We start from the raw sequence: 21,642 nt of genomic DNA on the forward strand, positions 1-21,642 counted from the left end.
CTTCTCAGCCCACTTCTGCATCCTATCAATGTCTCTCTGCAATCTTCAACAATCCTCTACACTATCTACACTACCACCAACCTTTGTGTCATCTGCAAACTTGCCAACCCACCCTTTGACCCCCACATCCAGGTCGTTAATAAAAATCACAAAATTGCCTCTTCGCCCTCGGCAAATCATACCTTGTTTTCAAGCACAGGCCTGGGTCACCAGACTTGAATGCCACAGATTTAGCCTTCAGCAGATGACGTACCTCCTGGTTCATCCACATACATAAGTTCAAGTTGGCACTTCACTATCCTGAATGTGATGCATCCACAGGTAACAATCCAAAATGGTTATAGCCCAGGATGCTCTGCAATGCTCTATACACACTCACTCTCTCTATTGTTACCAATTCCTGCTTCTTTTATATTTTCACTATATTTTAATTATTTTCCAAGACAAATTTCAAGGGAGTGCCTTTTTCAAGTGTCTATTATTGGGTAAGTGAACAACCTGCTCACCATAGCCAGCCGAGTATAATTAGGACCTCAATATTGAGAGTGCTAACCTGACATTCATTTACTTGACCTTATCAAAAGCCTACCTGAAGTCCACAACACCTTAGCTTCATACTCTTTTGGTTTCTTTTGAAAAAGCTCCAACAGATTTGTCAGATGTGATTTCACCATGCATAAAGTCATGCTGCCTTTCCAGAATTAGACCTTGCCTATTCAACTACTGATGTATGCGGTCTCTCAGAATCACCCCCACTAACATATCCACCAATAATGTCAGACTCACCAGCCTGTATTTTCCTGGTTTGTCTTTGCTGGCCTTCTTGAACAATGGTGGAATATTAGCCTCCCTCCAGTCTTCCAGAACTTCAGTTGGGGCTAAAGGTGAAGCAAATGCCTCCACAATGTTACCTCTAGCTTCCCACAAGATCACCCCTTTTTTTTTTGCCCTCCCAATTTCCTTCTTACATGTACTTTGATACTTTAAGGTCATTGATGGATTTGCTTTTTGCAGATTGCGGATCCAAATTATCCCTCCTCCTTTTTCTTGATCAGAGCCTCAATATGTCTCATCAACCAGAGTTCCTCAAACTTTCCAGCCTTACCTTTCACCTGAGCATGTTTTTACTGTAATCAAAAGTACTCTGAATACAATAGACATTGTTAGCATTGCAGCAACTTTAAACCATCTTTTGTAGCATTATTTGTACATACTGGAGATGGTCTCGCTCCAATCATAGCAAGATTCCTTTTGTTTGCCTCAGACTCCATCAAAACAACATCTTACTCAAGATCTGAGCTCAACCTGTCACTCTACTGAGCATGAAACCGGCTGATTCCACATGTTCTCAGACACATGTTGGGCAGTGTGGCTTGAAGGGCTTTTTCCGTGCTGCATCTCTAAATAAAATAAAACATGCTGATCTGGCCCAGGGTTCAGGATGATACCAAAAGTCTGTGCAGCTGTTCAATTGTTTACCCAATGTTTTTGGGTAAAGAATGGAATAATAGGATAAGGTCAGCTGAAAGTAATGGGAAATAAGTAGAGGCACAAAGCAACACCTCAGTCATGGTGATTTAGAAGCTTTTTATAATGTGCTGCTGATGGAGTTCATTATGTCACATTGCTGCGTTGTTAGAATATTTTAAAAGTGAGAAATAAAGCATTAATGTATTCGTTATCTCAGAGGTTTCTATCTTCTTTTTGGAATTAATGTTCAAGTCAATGCTGTTATTGAACTCTACTTTCTCAGGAGGTGAAGAAAAGTTGGCATGTCTCTGTTGACCCTTACCAAATTTTATCAATGCACCGTTGAAAACATCCTGTCTGGAACCATAACGGCTTGGTGTGGACACAGTTCAGCACATCACAGAAACCAACTACCCTTCTATGGACTCTGTCTACTTCCCGCTGCTTCAGTAAAGTCACAACCATAATCAATGATTTCCTCTCATTCCAGAAAATTTCTTGTTCTCTTTCCCATCAGGCAGAAGATACAAAAGCTTAAAAGCACATATAATAAGGCTTAAAGACAACAGCTACCCTGCTTGTCTGATTCTTAAAGAGACCTCTTGCATGATGAGATGGACTCTTGACCTTACAATCTACCTTATGATCTTACAACCTCATTGCTTACCTACACCTCTCTCTCTCTCTCTCTCTCTGCAGTTGTTGCAGTGAAAAGCAGAATAAAGCGCACCTTGGTGCAGGAGACAATAATAAACCAATACCAGCCCTGAAAAAGGCTGCAGAGATTTAAATTATTTGATTAAAAATTCAAGTTAAGAGAAAAATATTTTAAATTCACTATTTGTATCATAAACCAATAAGAGCTACCAAAATAAATTGGGCAGACACTTATGGAAATATGGGGAAAAGGTAGGAGACTGGAAATAACACATCTGTTCTAGCAGGAGCTGGCAGTCTCATTGGCTTGAGTAGTGTACTTTTGAATCAAAACAACTCAACAATTTCCTAATTAGATAGGTCAAAGTTATGGAAATAAATCTTACCCTTCCTAGCAGTATATTTCCCTGCCTGCATGCTATGTTCTAATTACAGCACACCTCATATTTCCGAAGTTGTCTTAAGAAACTGAATTTTATTTTGAATATTGTTAAATTTTCTAAGAAGTAGCTCAGATTGTTGTAATCCCTATATTAAGAATAGCAAAGTAAAACAGTCAATTAATAACAGTGTAACAAATATTTCTTTATTTACAATATAATTCATGCCATTTTATAGAAATCACTTGATCCATTCAAGTAAATAAGGAGAGGCTTAATAAATTTATTAATGTTTCAACCTTAAATGATATTCACATGAACATGGGCAAAGTAACTGTGTAAAATGTGCTTTGCTAACTAGGTATAATATAATTCTATATAAACAAAGATACAAAACATCTACAAAGTTAGGATTTCACAAAATACATCTGTGTACTTGGAATGTAAGGTTTAAAAACACGTAGGTCAGTGATTTGGGGTTAGAATTTTAAAACAAATCTCATTCTATTATATTAATGAGGAAATTCAACTGAAAGGGTTAAACTTTCCCTTAAAAATACAAGATACTTTTACATGCTATGTTCATTATCTTCAACTAAAAGCAAGTTTGTGAATTATACATTAACCACTGCGTTTGTTGTCTAACTTTCATCAGTTGGTAACTTTCTTGAAAGGGGGTGAAGTGGGGGAAAATGCAAGCTTGTAAAATAATTATAGCCTTGGGTTGAATCAATGTGCAGATGATTCGGCCTCTCCGTTTACCCGTTTTCCTCTGCAAAAAACAAAAACAATTTATTCAAAATATTTCTTTAGAAATCCAAAATGACAGAATGATCCTGAAATTACAGAAAATATTAGGTCTATTTAAATGACACTATTAATTCAGAATTGGATTGATTTGGCAATCATTTCAATATAAATAAAAGACAAAATAAAAACATTAAGTACTGGACACACTGAGTAAGTCAGAGAGCACTGTGGAATGAGAAACTGATTTCAAACTCAAGACCCTTCTTCAGATCAGATAAAGTGGGGTCTAGCACCTGAAACACTAACTACTTCTTTCTGTAGATGCTGCCTGACTTGTTCAGTATTTCAGGCTTTTTCTTTCATTGTTTCTTTCTTGCATCTGCAATTTTTAAAAAAATTTTCATACAAAAATCAAATTTGCCTCATATGTCTGTTACCCAGCATAACAGTAAACTATTCTAAAAGCTAAGTATTTTATTGTGGCCGTGCAAACACTTAACCAATTCAAATTTCCTCTTGCAGCAGGCGCGATGCTTTGCTCTATTTATAAGGTCCAATATTGTGTCAAACTGTATGCAAGTACCAAGCTTTAAATATTCCTTTGTCAGTTTCAAATTATAGTTGTCATTTCTGAAACCAGTGAGATTTTGGGGTCTCTATTCACAACAACAGAATGGAAGCTGAATAAACAACCATGAAAATAGTACAATATTTCACTGTAAATGCTCAATTCAGAAAGTTTTTTTCCATATGCAAACTTTATTTAAATTTAGACAACATACAAAATACAAAAGGGAATTTCCAAAAAAAATAGAACATAGCAAAAAATTATTTCCATACTTTATACAACAAACATCAGTAAACATAAAAGTAATGAAATAATTACTTTAAAAAGAGAGCACTGTTTAGAATTTGGTTGCTAGAATGGTTTAATAAATAAATTGAAAACATTACATCACCTTTCAGCAGTATTTTGCTCAGCATCCTACAAGATATTTTAGCTCTTATTCTTACGAAGGATAACAAATGTTATTACCATGCTTGAATAAAGTTTTATTGATTTTAGCGGTAAGAAACCAAAGTAAAAGAATGTATTTGCTCAGCATATGTTACAGAAGGAAGGAAACTGGATAAATGTCATTTTCAATCTGAAAATGGAGGCAGTAATCATTGTTATTAACAAAATAGGATACTTACTTTCAGCAAAATAATTGGAAGTCAACTATAGGTATTACATTGCAAGCAATAGGCCTGTCATCATTCAACATTGTGCAACTAAGAAGATGCACATGGTAAATATCTTAATTGAGTTCTATATCCTTTGGGCCCACCCCACTCCTTACCACATTGCACAGACTGAACTTTGCAGCAAATCATTTAAAATCATTTAAATAAGTGTTTTACCTTTGAGGATTCAGAAGGATCTTTCAAAAGAAGACTTTGTTTTATTAATCATCTGTCCTTAATTCTAGGATTCTATTCTTCAGTGTCCTTATTATGATGACTCCAATGCCAGCTTTTTGTGACAAATGTAGGAAAAAAAAAGGTCCATAGTATTTGTTGCCATGTAGAAGTCAAAAAAATCTTAAGTTAAATATTTTAACTAACATCATTGCCAGACGAAATCTCCTCAATGTTTGTTTGCAACAGGGTTTCTACTTCAACTTTTCTTAACTTAAATGCATCTGTAAGTAGGGCCAGTCCATCATCTTCCCCTGCACTCTGTTGCAACAGCTTCCGGCAGAATGCTGAACAAATCTCTCTTCTCTTTAAGTTTGTGCCATGACTAAAGAAAAAATGAAATCATTAAATCAGCAATAAAATTTACTAATTTCCACTGATATTAAACATAACTATATTTCTGACCAATTGAAATGCAGCAATGTAGCAGGCACAACACTGCAATAACAACATTGAGGATGGGATTTCAAATCTCAGAATAAGCTGAAGATTTAAAATTCTAACAAATTATGTATGATATCAGAAAAGTGAGTTAAAACTGATGGGATTGTGTGAACCTTCATTCAGGAAGATTTATCTCTTCACTTAACAGCAGAATCTTCCTGTTGTTATAATTAAATGATTTTAAAAAATTTTATTCATAAGCTGTAGGAATCACTGTCAGGGTCAGCATTTATTGTTCATCACTTACTGCCCTAGAACTGAGACACTTGCTGGAACATTTAAGGAGACAATTGGCTACATATCATGAATTTGGAATTACTAATGGCAATCCTCTTCTTAAGATGGCAGTCTTCCAGTAAGACAGCAGCGCACTCTGACTGCGGCTTCTATGGGGTCAAGCAAAGGTGTTAATGTATTTTGAAATGTATTTTTTGTGTTCACAAGACGCTGATGAACCTTGAGAACTTAAATGTACAGCAGGTCTACCATATTAATGAGTTGCTCATTGGCTGAAAATCTGAAGGAACTGCACTTGGTGCGGACCGTGACACTGCCCACGACAGAGTCTCATCAGTGCACAAAGGAGATATGCAGTCTAACAGCGAGTGATCGTTTTAAGTCACTTTTCTTGTGATCGCAAGACCCTGTTGGACGTTGGTGGTATGAAATGTTGCAACTCCATTGCATTGGTTTAATTGATGACTGACAAGGGAGCTGCATGCCCTCAGTCATAGTGAGGACTAGGCCTCAAGCCGCAGTGTCACCCATTTGCTGCCGCTCAGGGGAAGGCGTTGGAGTTGGGTGCTCCACCGGAGTGCCAGAGGCAGTGTGGCACAGCGTTCATGCAAGAGTCGGTGCTGCCCAAGACAAGCTGTATTGTTTTTGACTACAGACTGCTGCAAAATTCATGGACTCAGGGAATTGGACCATTTATTTTTTGTGTGACTGTACTTTACTGTTATACATATGCTAGTTATCCTATACAATGGCATGCAAAAGTTTGGGCACCCCTGTTACTGTGAATAGCTAAGCAAGTAAAAGATGACCTGATTTCCAAAAGGCATAAAGTTAAAGATGACACATTTCTTTAATATTTTAAGATTACTTTTTTATTTCCATCTTTTACAGTTTCAAAACAACAAAAAAGGAAAAGAGCCCGAAGCAAAAGTTTGGGTGCCCTGCATGGTCAGTACTTAGTAACACCCCCTTTGGCAAGTATCACAGCTTGTAAAGGCTTTTTGTAGCCAGCTAAGAGTCTTTCAATTCTTGTTTGGGGGATTTTTGCCCATTCTTCCTTGCAAAAGGCTTCTAGTTCTGTGAGATTCGTGGGCTGTCTTGCATGCACTGCCCTTTTGAGGTCTATCCACAGATTTTCGATGATGTTTAGGCTGGGGCCATGAGGGCCATGGCAAAACCTTCAGCTTGTACCTCTTGAGGTAGTCCATTGTGGATTTTGAGGTGTGTTTAGGATCATTATCCTGTTGTAGAAGCCATCCTCTTTTCATCATCAGCTTTTTTACAGACGGTGTGATGTTTGCTTCCAGAACTTACAGGTATTTAATTGAATTCATTCTTCCCTCTACCAGTGAAATGTTCCCCGTACCACTGGCTGCAACACAAGCCCAAAGCATGATTGATCCAGCCCCATGCTTCACAGTTGGAAAGGTGTTCTTTTCATGAAATTCTGCACCCTTCTTTTCTCCAAACATACCTTTGCTCATTGCAGCCAAAAAGTTCTATTTTAACTTCATCAGTCCACAGGGCTTGTTTCCAAATTGTATCAGGCTTGTTTAGATGTTCCTTTGCAAACTTCTGACGCTGAATTTTGTGGCGAGGATGCAGGAAAGGTTTTCTTCTGATAACTCTTCCATGAAGGTCATATTTGTGCAGGTGTCACTGCACAGTAGAACAGTGCACCACCACTCCAGAGTTTGCTAAAGCTTCCTGAAGGTGTTTTGATTTGCCTTTCTAGCAATCCTATGAGCAGTTCTCTTGGTCTTCCAGACCTCAACTAGACCTCCACTGTTCCTGTTAACTGCCATTTCTTAATAACATTACGAACTGAGGAAACGGCTACCTGAAAATGCTTTGCTATCTTCTTATAAGCCTTCTCCTGCTTTGTGGGCATCATTTATTTTAATTTTCAGAGTGCTAGGCAGCTGATTAGAGGAGCCCATGGCTGCTGATTGTTGGGACAAGGTTTGAGGAGTCAGGGTATTTATAAAGCACTGAAATTTGCATCACCTGGCCTTTCCTAACGATGACTGTGAACAAGCCATAGCCCTAACAAGCTAATTAAGGTCTGAAACCTTAGTAAAAGTTATCTGAGAGTTCAAATCTCTTGCGGTGCCCAAACTTTTGCATGGTGCTGCTTTCCTTTTTTTCCACTCTAAAATTGTACAAAACAAAAGTAATACACTAATCTTGCTTAAAATGTTGAGGAGAAGGTTGCATCTTTAACTTCATGACTTTTGGAGATCAGTTCATCTTCTACTCACTTAGCTATTCACGGTAACAGAAATTTTGACCGGGGTGCCCAAACTTTTGCATGCCACTGTATGTGCTATATGCACTTTGTGCTGTACATGACTGTTGGTACTGTGTTTTGTTCCTTGGCCTCAAAGTAATGCCTTCTATTAGTAAACAGGTTAATAACTGCTGGGAGTATCTTAAAAGCCCAACAGGCTCACTGAAATATTTTATCTGTATACAATTTCAGTATGGTTTTAATTATATCATGAGCCAGACAACTTTAATGGTTTACTCTGTCCTCTGCCCTTGACATCCTCATTGTTCCAATTTAAGTCACTATAAGTTCAAGGAGCAACGTCTCCTCTTTTGACTACAGGTGTCCCCCGCTTTTCGAACGTTCGCTTTACGAAACCTCACTGTTACGAAAGACCTACATTAGTACCCTGTTTTCGTTTTCAGAAGGTGCTTTCACTGTTACGAAAAAAAAGTAGTGCACGATAAAAGGCAGTGCACGCCCCGAGCAGCCGTTTGCAAGATGAGTTCTATGGTGTCGGAAAAGCCTAAAAGAGCTCATAAGGGTGTTACACTTAGCGTAAAACTAGACATAATTAAGCGTTTCGATCGTGGTGAACGAAGTAAGGACAAAGTGAGTCTGGCTTGTGGAAGCTGACAAACATGATGTTGAAAAGGTTTTGGTATCCCATGAACAAGAACTGATAGATGAAGAGTTGATGCAATTGGAAGAGGAAAGGATAACAATCAAAACCGAATGCAGTAGCGAAATGAATGTGAAGCAACTGCGTGAGATTTTCGCTGCAATGATAAGTACGACTTTAATTTTGAAAGGGTACGTAGGTTTAAGAGATATTTGCAGCATGGTTTGAGTCCTTACAAAGAACTGTGATAGAAAAATGCGCGAGGCTCAGCAGTCAAGCAAGCTTTCCACATCAGCCACAGCAGACAACGAACCTCGACCTTCGACATCGAGGTGGGCAGTCATAGGAGAAGATGAGCTGCCTGCTCTAATGGAAATAGGCGACGAGATAACATCCCAGTGTCCCACCACCTCAACACCCAGGCCACGGACAGATACTGTATCCATTCGCGGAGAATGCAGCAGTAGTCGGGAGGCACACAGCACATCTTTAAGAGAAAAGCCGAAATAAACTTGCTAATTAATTAGGTGCCGCCCCACACTTAAATGTCAGCCCAGATCAAAGGCAATGCAATCGGCACTGATCTGGGCCAACGATTACGTGCCGGGCAGCACCTAACTAATTAGCATGTTTATTTCGGCTTTTTTCTTAATGCTGTGCTGGATGCCTCCCGGCTACCGCTGGACCCCTGCATGCTTCGCGGCTCGGTATCTGTCAGCGGCCTGGAGGGTGGGGGCCACTGCACCAGCCAACCTGCGACGACTCAGTCTAACACACCATCATCAGTATGCTTGGTGCTGTCCTGATTCCGGTAAGTGATACTACACTGTACATACATTATTTCTACTTTATATCGGCTGTGTATTTTTACGTGTTATTTGGTATGATTTGGCAGCTTCATAACTTAAAGGTTACTGGAGAGCCCTTGCGCCGGGTTTTTGCCAACAGCGCTTGCGTGAGATTTTCTGCCGACGGCACTTGCGTGAGATTTTCGCTACGGAGAACAGTTCAGTAATGATTGTGGGAAAGTATTTCTACTTTATATAGGCTGCGTATTTATCATATCATTCCTGCCTTTACTATGTGTTACTGTTATTTTAGGTTTTGTGTGTTATTTGGCATGATTTGGTAGGTTATTTTTGGGTCTGCGAACGCTCACAAAATTTTCCCATATAAATAAATGGTAATTGCTTCTTCGCTTTACGACATTTCGGCTTACGAACCGTTTCATAGAAATGCTCTACCTTCGGATGGTGGGGGAAACCTGTATTACCTCCTTGTGGACTCTGAATACGCCAATTTCAGATAGAGACTCTACCCTTCAGATCTACATTCCCTTAAGACTTTTCTTTCTTAACCCATTAATATCCCCTTCTCCTTTGCACCATCCCTCTTTCTATTTACATTCTCTGGATTTGATCCTGTCACCAATCATCCCTTCTGCTTTTGCCTCATCTTTTTACATTTACCCTATTTACTAATTTGTTCTCTTTTTCTGAATGTGATGGAAAAATTACTGATCTGAAATGATAATGCTATTAATTCACAATGGAATTGGAATTTTGAACATTCCTTTGTTCTGGGTTCCTTGCTTCGTGACACAGACAAGCACGAGTATGTTGGGAATGCATGTCCTGCTCAGAAGTGCTTATTTTTAAAGACTTACTTTGAAATTAAAATAATGATCCAAAGTTTCCTGGAATAAAATCATGCAGGTAAACATTGTTGTTTATAATACAGAATCACATGGTTTCAGATTTTACCTGTACAAATTCCTTTTTGATCATGTCAAACTTGCATTTTTCATGTACAGCTCGAGCTGTGTTTGTTCTGTCAAAGGGTTCTGCAATGTCAAACAAAGCTGTCAGTAGTAATTTCTACAATTTTACAAATGTAGAATAAAAACAAATATTATTAAACAGATGCTATAGTAGTTGCGCTGAAACAATTTTTTTACTATATTCTGGTCAGTGGCGGTCATAGGTAGTATTATAAAATCAGATTACTGATTATTAAAAGAACAAATACAAGTAAAGATAAATAAAAATATATGCTGACCTTTCATCAGTTATTTGCTGCTCTCTTCACAGATACTCCCTGGCCCTAGAGTTCTCTTTTTTCCTATTTCAGATTTTCAATATCTACAGCATTTTGCTATTGAATATATCATGCTCTGAAGCACTTACTTGAGCAGCTGCAATAGAAATGTCTGAGGAATCTATGACTATTTCTCTACTTTGAAGAGCATATTCCATATATTCCTGTCTGATTTATAAATAATTTGTCAGGCAAAACTATAGGAGATCGTGTTTTCCAAAACCAAGGCCCTACATTTGTGCCACACTTTCAGATCTTTTGTGCATTTTATGTTTTTAAATTTTTACTTAGAGATACAGCTTACAACAGACACTTCCGACCAAATGAGCCACATCACTCAGCAACTCATCTATACTAACACCAGCCTAATCACAGGACAATTTACAATGACCAAATAACCTACTAACTGGTACACCTTTGGACTATAGTCCATTCCATTTCAGCTTTCAGGAATCACTGATAATAGCTTCTTTAAATTATTGTTTTCCTGTGTGTTTTAAATGTGCATTGTACATTCAAACAGTAACATGACAGAAGAATTTTTTTTAATCCGAGCAAGTGAGGTGTTGCACTTTGCAAAGTTTAACGCATGATGAAGGCATAGTTAATAGGAGAACTCTTAACATCATTAACGTACAGAGATCTTAGATCTAAATCAATAGCTCACCGAAACTGTGTTTTTTGGTCACCTCATTACAGCAAGGATGTGGAAGCTTCGGAAAGAGGTGCTGAAGAGGTTTGCCATTTATCACAATGTTATCTGTATTAAAGGGATTATCTGTGAGTAGAGGTTGGACAAACTCCCCCCCCCCCCACCCTGGAGTGTTGGAAGCTGAAGGTTGACCTGATTGAAAAGTATACAAAATGAGAAGCATAGGTAGGGTAATCAATTAAAATCCTTTTCTCCCCATGGTAGAAATGTTAACTAGAGGACACAGCTAAAGTAAGGTTATAAAAATTTAAAGGAAATGTCCAGGACCAGGAATCAGATACAACAATGGCATTTTAGACACAATTAGGTGCAAACAATTTTTACGCAGAGAACAGAGGGATATGGATCACGTACAGGTAGGAAAGGTTTAGTTTAATTTGACATCAGCTTGGACAAAAACATTATGAGCTGTTGAGCCTATTTCTGTACTGTACTGACCTATGTAATTTTCACCATTTGAGAAAGCAAACAAAAGAATTTATGTAGTAAAATAAAATTTGCTTTAAATTTTTAATATCTTAGAAAACAAAACCCAACTTGAGAGCAGTGCAACAATTTCTAAATATAACAAACAAGATTGATGAAGCCTTAAAAAATTATTCCCCTCCTTAATTTATGCAAGTCTAATGCCCTCCTGGGTTCTTCCCATCCATCAACCAACTGCCTCTAAATCAACACACATATTCTAACTCACAACGAGCTCTCATTACCCATATGTAACCTCTTTTTCTTAAACAGCATGAAACTCAAGTCCACCAAGGTTGTGGATAGTTTCAATTCCATTCCATGGAAATCAGCTTTAATTATAAATCTTAGCAGTGGTTTCATGTTCTTTCCTTTTAAGCTTATAATGAAATTAGCTATTTAGCAAGGTGGAGACTAAATTGCCTGCTAGGCAATGAACCCACCTACCATCACTTTCTATTCTTTGGAAGGCAGATGGTCATCCAAACTTATCTGTCAGTTCCTGACAGGCACCTCCCCATTCATCACTCATCTCTGTGCTTGCAGGCCTACATTAACTTCTGGTTAAACAATGTAACAAATTAAAGTGTCCTGTCCCTTCAAATTACTATAACCTCAAGTTCTAAAGCCCTCCAAGCTCTATATACTCACATTGTACCACCGTGGCCACCATGCCCTCAGTGACCATACTCCTAAATCACGAATTTCATTCCTAAAGCCTCTGCCTCTCCAGCCTCCAAAAAGTCAGCTAATAACAACTATCTTTTTACCAAGCCTTAAGCAATCAGAACTAACGTTTCTTTATGAAACTCAAAGACCACTTTTATGAATATGCAATTTACGAGTAGAAGTAAACCATCCAGCCCAGTTGAGGCTCCAGCACTAATCCCCGTACTTGACTACTTGATTAAGAAAAGTCCATTTATAACTATCCTGTTTCTGTTAACCAGCCAAACTTCACTCACACCAATACAGGACAAGATGTTAAATTTCTACAATACATTTAATGTGGCACCTACAGTAAACTGCTGAATTCATCTACCAATTCCCCAGCATCCACCTTACTTCAAAAAAAAACTGCATAATTACACTAAGGTGTTGCTTCCTCAGATTTTTTTGTTATGATAATGTGCTTGAAGCTGAATACAAATACAATTTCAGACTACTTGTATCATGTAGGAATTTGCAGAAACAAGAAACTAACTTTTATCGAATATAATGTCTTTAAATGCATAACACTGGTGATGCTTTGCAATAGTTTAACTAAGCTAAAAATGTTTTGATGATTATTTTCATTTGCACTGAGTATCTCAGGCTCCTCATTTGTGTCCAACAATAATCCGCCAACATTGATGGATTCCTGTTGCCCTGATACTATTTCTCCATGACCGCAATGTCTTGGTGAAGCCTTTCATCATGCTCATCATTGACAGCACCAACATTTGCAGGCAAGAAGTCTAAATGGGAATGCCAATGAATCTTTAGTGACATGTTGCACTCCATGGCTTTGCATGCTTGAAGCACGATGGCAACCAGCTGTACATAGTTTGGTGCTCTGTAGTTGCCAAGGATGTTTCAAGGCAACATTCCTGAATGTCTTCCATGCGATTTTCTCCAGTACTACTAGAAATTGCTTCTCTTTAAAGACCTGTTTGATTTGTGAACCAACAAAAATGCCTTCCATAATCTTGGTTATCAGTTATTCTGGGAAACATCTGTCTCAAATATCCAAAATCATTCATAGAAATTTTTTGAGCCTGATGACAGTCGTGAACCCAGTAATTCTGTTTTTCCCTCCCCGAAAACGGAGCTTTTCAAAAATGCTCTCCAGAGTCAATAAATCTGAAAACGCCTAACGGCCAGTGTAGTGTGTACGGAGTAACCGGCTCTTTTTAAAAATGCTGTCATGATGTGCCGGAACAGATGGTGGCAGCAGCGCGGCACTTCATTGTTTTCTTGAACACAACCTCCAACGATGGCGGACGGCTTTATGCATGTGTTGTTTACTTTATTGTCTACGTTAATTTCAACCCCCCACACAACCTAACAATTTCAGAACAGATGGCAACGAGACTGAAGTCAGAAGAGTTAGAAATGTACTCACCAAATACTTTGACCCATAACTTACTGAATACTGAATAAATAAGTATACTCACTTCACCCTGTTTTCTGTCCTTGCTTGTATGGAGGTGGTTTACCTATTTATGCAAGTACTTCTCTGACAGTAGATGTGTAACAGCCTAATGTAACATTGTATGGAAATACAAGATAACACTGATGCAGACATGTTTTATACATTTAACAAGGTGCTTTATTAATGTATTGCTTGTGCAAACATTCAATAGGTGCAATTGTCACTACTTCCAAAATGTCATTTTTAAGTAGCTTATGTTTGGCATAGACGTGAAAATGTTAAGGCGAAAAAAGGAAAATTGTAAGTTTCACTTTTATTCAGGTAAAAATAAAATCACTTTTGCTCAGTAACTTGTTTTATTGCACATGTTAAATATAGCAAAATAATACAGAAAGACATGGCAAAAGTAAAGGCAAACAAATGAGGTAAGAGCAAATTTCACTTTTGCCCAGTAACAAGCCTTATTGCATTTAGTTGTAGCTGTCGTCCCTTTCATCGGTGAAGAGACTATGGTTGTAGGAAATGTTTCCAGGGTGACCCCTCTGTGGGAGTGGGGAAGATGTTGGTGGGGCCACGTGGGGGTATATGTGTCTGTATGTGTAGCTATTGTAGTGGCTGTGAGGCTGGTACTGTGGCAGTGAAAAGTACTCGGGGAGGGGGGGGTAGAGCCATCATGTTCCTCATCATTGCAAATCCCTCTGCAACAGAGTTAGTCAGTTTTTCAATGTTCATCGTCAGCCGGGTCATGCTGTCCATGAACTCCCTGTCGGTTGCCTCCATACACTCCAGTTTTTTTTAGTTTTAAGTCCTCCTGCACGAGAGCCATCGTTTGGCAATTTCCTTTTAAGTTTTTCTAGTCTGTAACTGGACAAACACACACCAAGTCTTTCACGACGAGATTCCACACCAAACATGTTGCAGCCATCACCTGTTGCTTTGTCCAAACTGTCGGGAGTCAGGTGTACTCGTCAAAGCGGGTAATTCTGTAGATGTGTCCTGCACATGCCCAGTAGGAGGAGATTTGCCCAAATACCCATTTTAATGTGGACAGAGGTATTTTCAACAACACCTGGTGTGGATTCCTAGTTTTTTTACACAAAACTGGCATTTTCAAAATTATCCCGTCTAGTGTGGACGTAGCCTCAGACCAGATCAGATGAGGCTCACTCAACATAAAGGGTTCAAAATCTGTATCAGAATCAGTGTTGTTTTCAATTTTGGGTTCGTGCATCGTGGCATCTTCACCTGCCTTCTCTAGACTCCAGGTCGCTGGTGGTTTCAGTACTGGAAGACTATTACATTGCGGCACAGGTCTCATGGCTGAAGGGAGTTTGGGGTATTAGATGTATTTTCGGTTTTTAGCAGAGAAACACCCTGACCGATATCTACTCCACACCTTCTTTAACACCCTACCTAGTAACAATGAACTTATTTAAAATATATAAGGCATTAGCACTATGGGCAGTATTACAGTAAGGATTGTTACATTTTAAACAAGTTACAATCTACAACAGGGGAGTATCAATCTCACAGATTGTCCAGTAATTGCAAGAAATATAAGTCATATCTCATGAACGGCATTGTTAGCAACCCATTAAAAAACTGAGCTCTGTGCCTTATGGTCTGCAACAGTGAAAGCCGATAGCAGTGCTTATTGAATAGCCAACAGAAAAGAACTGCCAACTAAAACAACTGGCAATAAATACAAGCATCTTTAAAATACAGTTCAATGGCTTCCTCCAAGGTGAAACAATTAGAAGGATGTCTATGCTTTAATGGCCCAAACCAAACTTGAATGAAAGCAGTGGCAATGGAGTGAGAGTGAAGGGCGTACAGAAAAGCTAAACAAACCCTTTTGTATATTACACTTTTTAAGAATGAAATGAGAATTTTTTTTTCAATTCTCTAGTCTAAACGATCATGAAGATTGAGTCATCTTAAGAGGTTGATATACATTGTCCCCTTGTGTTACAGTAGTTTGGCTGATGGAAAATTGCCCTCACATAAATGTCCAATCACAACCAAAATGGTGGATACAGAATATATGTGAGAATAAAAAACTGAATGAATACAAAATACGAATGAAAAAACATACTGTGAAAATTTGCACAGTGCTTGAGTTACAAAGAACCACGATACAAACTGTTTTCTAAGAAGGCAACACCTCAGTAACATACGGATTTGTTGCATTTCTGGCATTAAAGGAACTGGAATGTAGATAGATAGACAGACATACTTTATTGATCCAGAGGGAAATCAGGGTTCGTTACAGTTGCACCAACCAAGAATAGAGTATAAATATAGCAATATAAAACCATAAATAATTAAATAATAATATGTAAATTATGCCAGGTGGAAATAAGTTCAGGACCAGCCTATTGGCTCAGGGTGCCGGACCCTCCAAGGGAGGAGTTGTAAAGTTTGATGGTCACAGGCAGGAATGACTTCCTATGACACTCAGTGTTGTATCGCGGTGGAATGTAGTGTTTGTGTAGGGAATTAGTACTTCAGATAGAAATTCAAACACGATCAGGCTAATAGCAGAGCATTCTGGGTGGTTTGCAGAATCAAAGGAATTATCCTTATATTTTTACAGTCATAACTTTGAAAAATAGAAATTGAATAGGTTTTGCTCATTTACTTTAGTGAAGCACAACTGTACTAAGTTGTTTTAGGGAATTCACAACTTTTAAGTAAAAATTCTGAATATTATTCTGATTTTAAGTGCATAAATAAACATAAAGGACAGTGGTATTAATACTAGAGAGTATAGTTTTTACTACATACAGTGCTTTGTACCTATGTATTTTCAGTACTTAATTGAAGACGCCTCCAAGTTATTACCTCTCTGGTTCGTAAAACACAAACATTGGTGTAAGTGTCCTTTAAATCGTTCAGGTCTATATGTTCCTTGCATTGAGAATGACACTTGCACTATATTTAAACTTCTGATTAAATTTTAATAACTACGGCTGGGATGCTCAGAACCTTTATAAAGTATAGAGTTTCACAACCAACTTTAAACATTGAGTAGAAAATGTTCATATCTTGCAAAATTATTACATACATACCTTCAACACAAATATATTTATTTTTCCACTCCATTTCATTGGTTTTGGGAATCACTTTGGCTTCACGAATTGAAATTATTGAATTACTCCAACTGAAAGATCAGAGTCAGAAGATATATACAGTATTAACATTTAAGTTTGAAACAATTGCTTTAGTTAGTTAACATATAGTGCAAACCTCTCCTTCATATCTGAAATCATTCTTGTGTTATTTACAATACACTTACATCAGAAATCATACATAAATACTTCATTATTTTTGCATCTTACATAATGGTGCACATTTTTTTCAAATCGGTGTGTCATTTTTTTAAAAAAGTGTTAGTCTATTTATCTTCCAGTCATGACATTAAATGCCATCATGACATTGTTTAATAAGCATTCATTAGAATAGTTGTGGAAGCCAGAACAAATAAGGCCAACCAAAATTAAAATTCTCTTACCCTTTCTTTAGAATTAGAATACCTACATTTGCTTCAATTTACCTACAGTGCATTTGATTCTTCCAAAATCATGCTTCTCTGTTTTATAAAGAGAAAATAACCTTTGCAAACAATTCACATCTTTTGTGCAAAGAAGCTAGCAGTAACAAATACAGACATAAAAATGCTAATTATGCACTCAACCCATGCAATTTACAAATCTTCACTGGCAAAATAGTATGCAAGTAATGTAAGCTGCATCTTTCTTCAGTGAAGGACTTCTCCCCCTGGCAAGCATTTACACACTATCTATGCTATAACAGCTGAACATTAAAGCTTGCATCTCTGGCTCCAACACTGATTTGCATCCAACTTCCACCTGCTGCCTTCACTCACTTTCTGAAATCTGAACTCAGAAAATTGAAGCAGCATAACCGTCACCAAGATACTCAGCTTTTATCTTAGGCTAAAAATGACGGTCTTAATTTCTAGATCTGGATAGAAGTAGGACTCCATTGCAGGTTTACTTTATTTATAGTACATGGATGTTGCCATTAGGTCAGCATTTCCTGCACGTGACCCAAGGAGGTGATGGCAAGCCACCTTCGTCAACCACAATGTTCATAGTTCAAAGGAACTTTATATTCAAAGTAGTACTTATATGCCACTATATTCTACCTTGAGATTAATTGTTTTTGCAGGCATTCATAGGAAAACAAAGAATTACAAGAGTCAATGAAAAACTACACACAAAAACTATTAACCAACCAATGTGCAAAAGTCCTTCTGGTGAACATTTTTCCAGAATGGTGTTGAGTTCAAAGTTCCAGGATTTAAATCCTGTTATAATGAAGGTAGAGGGCTAGTTCCAAGTCAGAATCATGTGCAAGTTGGAACGGAACATGCTGGTGGTGTGCTTGTGTCTGCTGCAACTGTTGTCCTTGGTGGTAAAGGTCTTGTGGGGGGGGGGGGGGAGGAGAGAGAGAGGGAGGGTAGGGAAGGGCTATGAAAGCAGAATAGAGCGAGTTACTGTAGTAGGTTATATAGTTTGCAGCCCATTTCAGTTTGACTTCCCATTCCCACACTGACCTAACACCTCCCTCTGGCTACCTACCTTCTTCCCTTAACTCCACTGTTCTCTCCTACAAGATTCATTCTTCTTCAGCTGCTACATCTTCCACCCATCACCTCCAAGCTTCTCATATCACTTCTCCCCACCCCCACCTTCTCCCTCATCTATTCACCGAAAACTGCCAGCTTGTACTCCTCCTCTCCCACTTTTTTTTTTATTCTGGCTTCCAATCCTAATGAAGGGTATCAGTCTGAAGTATTGACTGCATATTTTAATAGATGTTGCCTGACCTGCTTAGTTCCTACAGTACTTTGTGTATGTTGAAGATTTCCAGTATCTGCAAAATCTTGCGTCCCTTAAAATGTTTTCTTTCTTTTTAACTTCTCTTCCTTGACCTCACCTCTCCCTACAATCTTCTGATTTAGCATTTGGTACACTTCTCATCTCATTCCCAAGAAATGGCACACTGAGATTCCCTGTGCACAACTATACAAAAGCAACATGTATATAATTTATAAGAACCATCTAGAAAAGGCGGGACTTACAAAGACATAAACATAATGTGGGCAAATGAGTTAAGTGTAAAGGGCAAAAAGTTGACATGGACAGGGTGGGTTGAAGAGCCAATTTCAGTGCCTTACTTGTCTATCAATCACAAGGAAGAGAGACTAAAGAGACTGAAGGGCTGCTGAGAAGAACTTCCAGGTTTGGAGTGAAAGGGATGTAGGAGAGGGCAAAATAACAAAAGACACAACTACTGAATTGAAGATTACAGAAATAAAAGGGGGGGGGGTGAGAGATCATGCAGAAACTTTGACACAAAGTTGAAAATTTTAAATTCAATGCACAGGTAGCCAACGTAAAGTGCTTTGAAAAACTATTCAGCCCCAAATCATTTGGTCACAAGAATGATTATTACAACCAAGGATTTTGATCAATTTAAATCAGAATTTTTATTTGTGAATCATTCTCCCCCCCCCGCCCCCCACAGAAGAGCCAAAAACACAGGGAAAATTGCAAAGCATGAAAAATTACAAATTCAAAAACAGAAACGTCAGCAGTTCAAAAGTACTCATTCCCGTTTGCTTAGTACTTAGTTGAACTACCTATTACAGCCAGTAGTCTTTTTGGATTAGTCTGTATTGGCTTTGCACAATGATTGGAGCAAGATTTGCCCATTTACCCTTGCTCAAGCTGTGCCAGGTTAGTTGGGGAATGGTGGTGAACAGCCATCTTGAGGTTTTGCCAAAGATATTTGATTGGGTTAAAGTCAGGACTTCGACTGGGCCACTCAAGGACACCAATTTTCTTCACTTGAAGCTACTGTACAGTTGTTCTGACAGCATGCTTCAGGCCATTGTCCTGCTGAAAGACGAATTCCCTCCCCAGTTTAAGCTTTCTGGCAGAGACTAGCAGGTTTTTATCCAGGATCTCTCTATATTTAGTAACATTCATCTTCCCATCCATCCTGACGAGATTTCCAGTTCCTGCTGCTGAAAGGCATCCCCATAGCATGATGCTACCTTCACCATACTTCACAGTAGAGATGGTGTTTCCTGGATGACGCATAGTATTAGATGTACACCACACATACTAGTTAGTGTTGAGGCCAACAAGTTCCACTTTAGTTTCATGAGACCACAAGACCACCTTCCACATCCTTAGAGTACCTTCTAAGTGATGCAAATCTAATACTGTGCATCAGGCAGGTAACACTGCCTCTACTGTAAAGTATGGTGAATGTAGCACCGTACCTCAAGATTGCTGTCCAGTGCTACTCCCCAACTAACCTGGCACACTCGGGCAATTTTGCAAGGAGTAATGAACAAATCTTGCTCCATCAAGTTGTGTAAAGCTAATAGAGACTTATCCAAAAAGATTACTGGCTGTAATAGCTGCAAGAGGTGGTTCAACCAAATACTGAGCAAAGGGGGATGAATACTTTCGAACTGCTGACATTTCAGTTTTTGAATTTTTAGCTTGTTATGCTTTACAATTTTCTCTGTCTTTGGGCTCTACTTTGGTAAAGGAGCAGTGATTCACATACAGAAATTCTCTGTTAAATTGATCAAGATCCCTGGTTGTAATACTCATTCGTGCAAAACAACGGGTTTGGGGCTGAATAGTTTTTCAAAGCACTGTACATCAGAAAGAACAAAAGTTCACCAAGAGCACAATGTAGGTGGCTGGTCAGGGAACTTAGGAAGAATTAAGTTTGAAGGTGTAAAGACCATGACTGACTGAGATAGTTAAGGCAAGATAACAGATGAGTTAAAGTCAGGGAAATGCTGAGAGAAACATTTATTCCTTATTTCAGTAACATTAGTTAACAAGAAAATAAGTGGGACAAATATTTTATCTTAAAAAAATCTACTTACTCAAATTCTGTAGCATAATATCTCAGAAACCCCATTAGCAGATCTCCCAGATTTGAGTTATTTAATGAGCTGTATGGGCTAATGTTGCTTCCTCTTCGGTGAACAAATTGCAGCTGCATAGTGGGCTCAAAGCACTCCTAAGGGCATGAAATTGTTTTTTTTTTAGGTAAGTAGAACATTTTTTAAATGATCAAACAATTTAGCTACCAAGAAAACTGCAGCTGCAAGAATTATGCACATAATTCTCTGTGACATTAATATTGTATTTCAAGTTAGCAGCATTGCCATGCACACGCTACTAAATGTTTCCTTCATGCATGGATTTTAATTTTTTAAAGTCAGGTTAACTACCAAAGCAGAAAAAGACAAATATGCTTTTTCACTCATTGAAAAAACAGAAGTTAATTTATCCATTTTTCCCCTCTGTATACTGAACAAAAACTGAATTGCATCGTATCGTGAGCAGAGTAAATTATCTGCTATGGTTGAAGCTGTAGGTTTGATTCTAAGATCTTGAATTAGGAAATTATCTATTTTATTTTCAGTCTGGAGCATGACTGTGATGCTTAGACTGTTAAAGCAACTGGTTGCTTTAATGCTTTTGTCTAGATATTCTCCATGAGGAAGTGTCTAAATAAATGCATCCTGAAATTAGGCAGAAGTAGCTAATGTCGTAATTTTTCAGGAGTGCAGCTACTGCCTGATAAATCTACTTTCTGCAAAGCCCAGGACACTACAACATCAGAGATCTGACAGGCCTTCTTTCAAATTTTGTACATCTTCTCTCAGCAAAAGGTGCATTGCAGTTCATGTCATAAAAATTAATGAAACACATATCAAATCCACATGTATTTTGAGGTCCTCTATTGCTCGGGGTCAACCACGGATACAGCATCCTAGCTGTCTATATGATATGCAAGTCAGTGCAGTACAATATGGAGAGCAAGCCATTACCCATGCAGCAGGCTCTCCCTCTCCAAGCACCTAATGGATCCAAAAGA

General features: G+C 38.3%; 1 protein-coding gene across 5 annotated transcripts in view; it reads right to left on the bottom strand.

The window, feature by feature from the left end:
• Positions 1–2,701: 2,701 nt before the first annotated feature.
• The window catches only part of tent2 (terminal nucleotidyltransferase 2), a 52,757-nt gene continuing 33,816 nt past the window's right edge, over positions 2,702–21,642 (bottom strand). Inside the window, exons 11-16 of one of the 5 annotated variants that reach the window (XM_072257830.1) lie at positions 20,642–20,778; positions 16,770–16,861; positions 11,055–11,147; positions 10,054–10,133; positions 4,662–5,043; positions 2,702–3,279 (exon numbers count right to left, since the gene is read on the bottom strand). In XM_072257830.1, the coding sequence (XP_072113931.1) occupies positions 4,963–5,043; positions 10,054–10,133; positions 11,055–11,147; positions 16,770–16,861; positions 20,642–20,778 (483 nt within the window). In that variant the 3' untranslated portion in view covers positions 2,702–3,279; positions 4,662–4,962. Of the gene's footprint in view, positions 3,280–4,086; positions 5,044–10,053; positions 10,134–11,054; positions 11,148–16,769; positions 16,862–16,939; positions 17,291–20,641; positions 20,779–21,642 lie in introns of those variants that run through there. The other 4 variants (XM_072257827.1, XM_072257829.1, XM_072257828.1 and 1 more) reach the window with 4 other exon arrangements.

This window comes from Mobula birostris, chromosome 5, assembly GCF_030028105.1.
Source record: "Mobula birostris isolate sMobBir1 chromosome 5, sMobBir1.hap1, whole genome shotgun sequence".
Lineage (NCBI taxonomy): Eukaryota > Metazoa > Chordata > Chondrichthyes > Myliobatiformes > Myliobatidae > Mobula > Mobula birostris.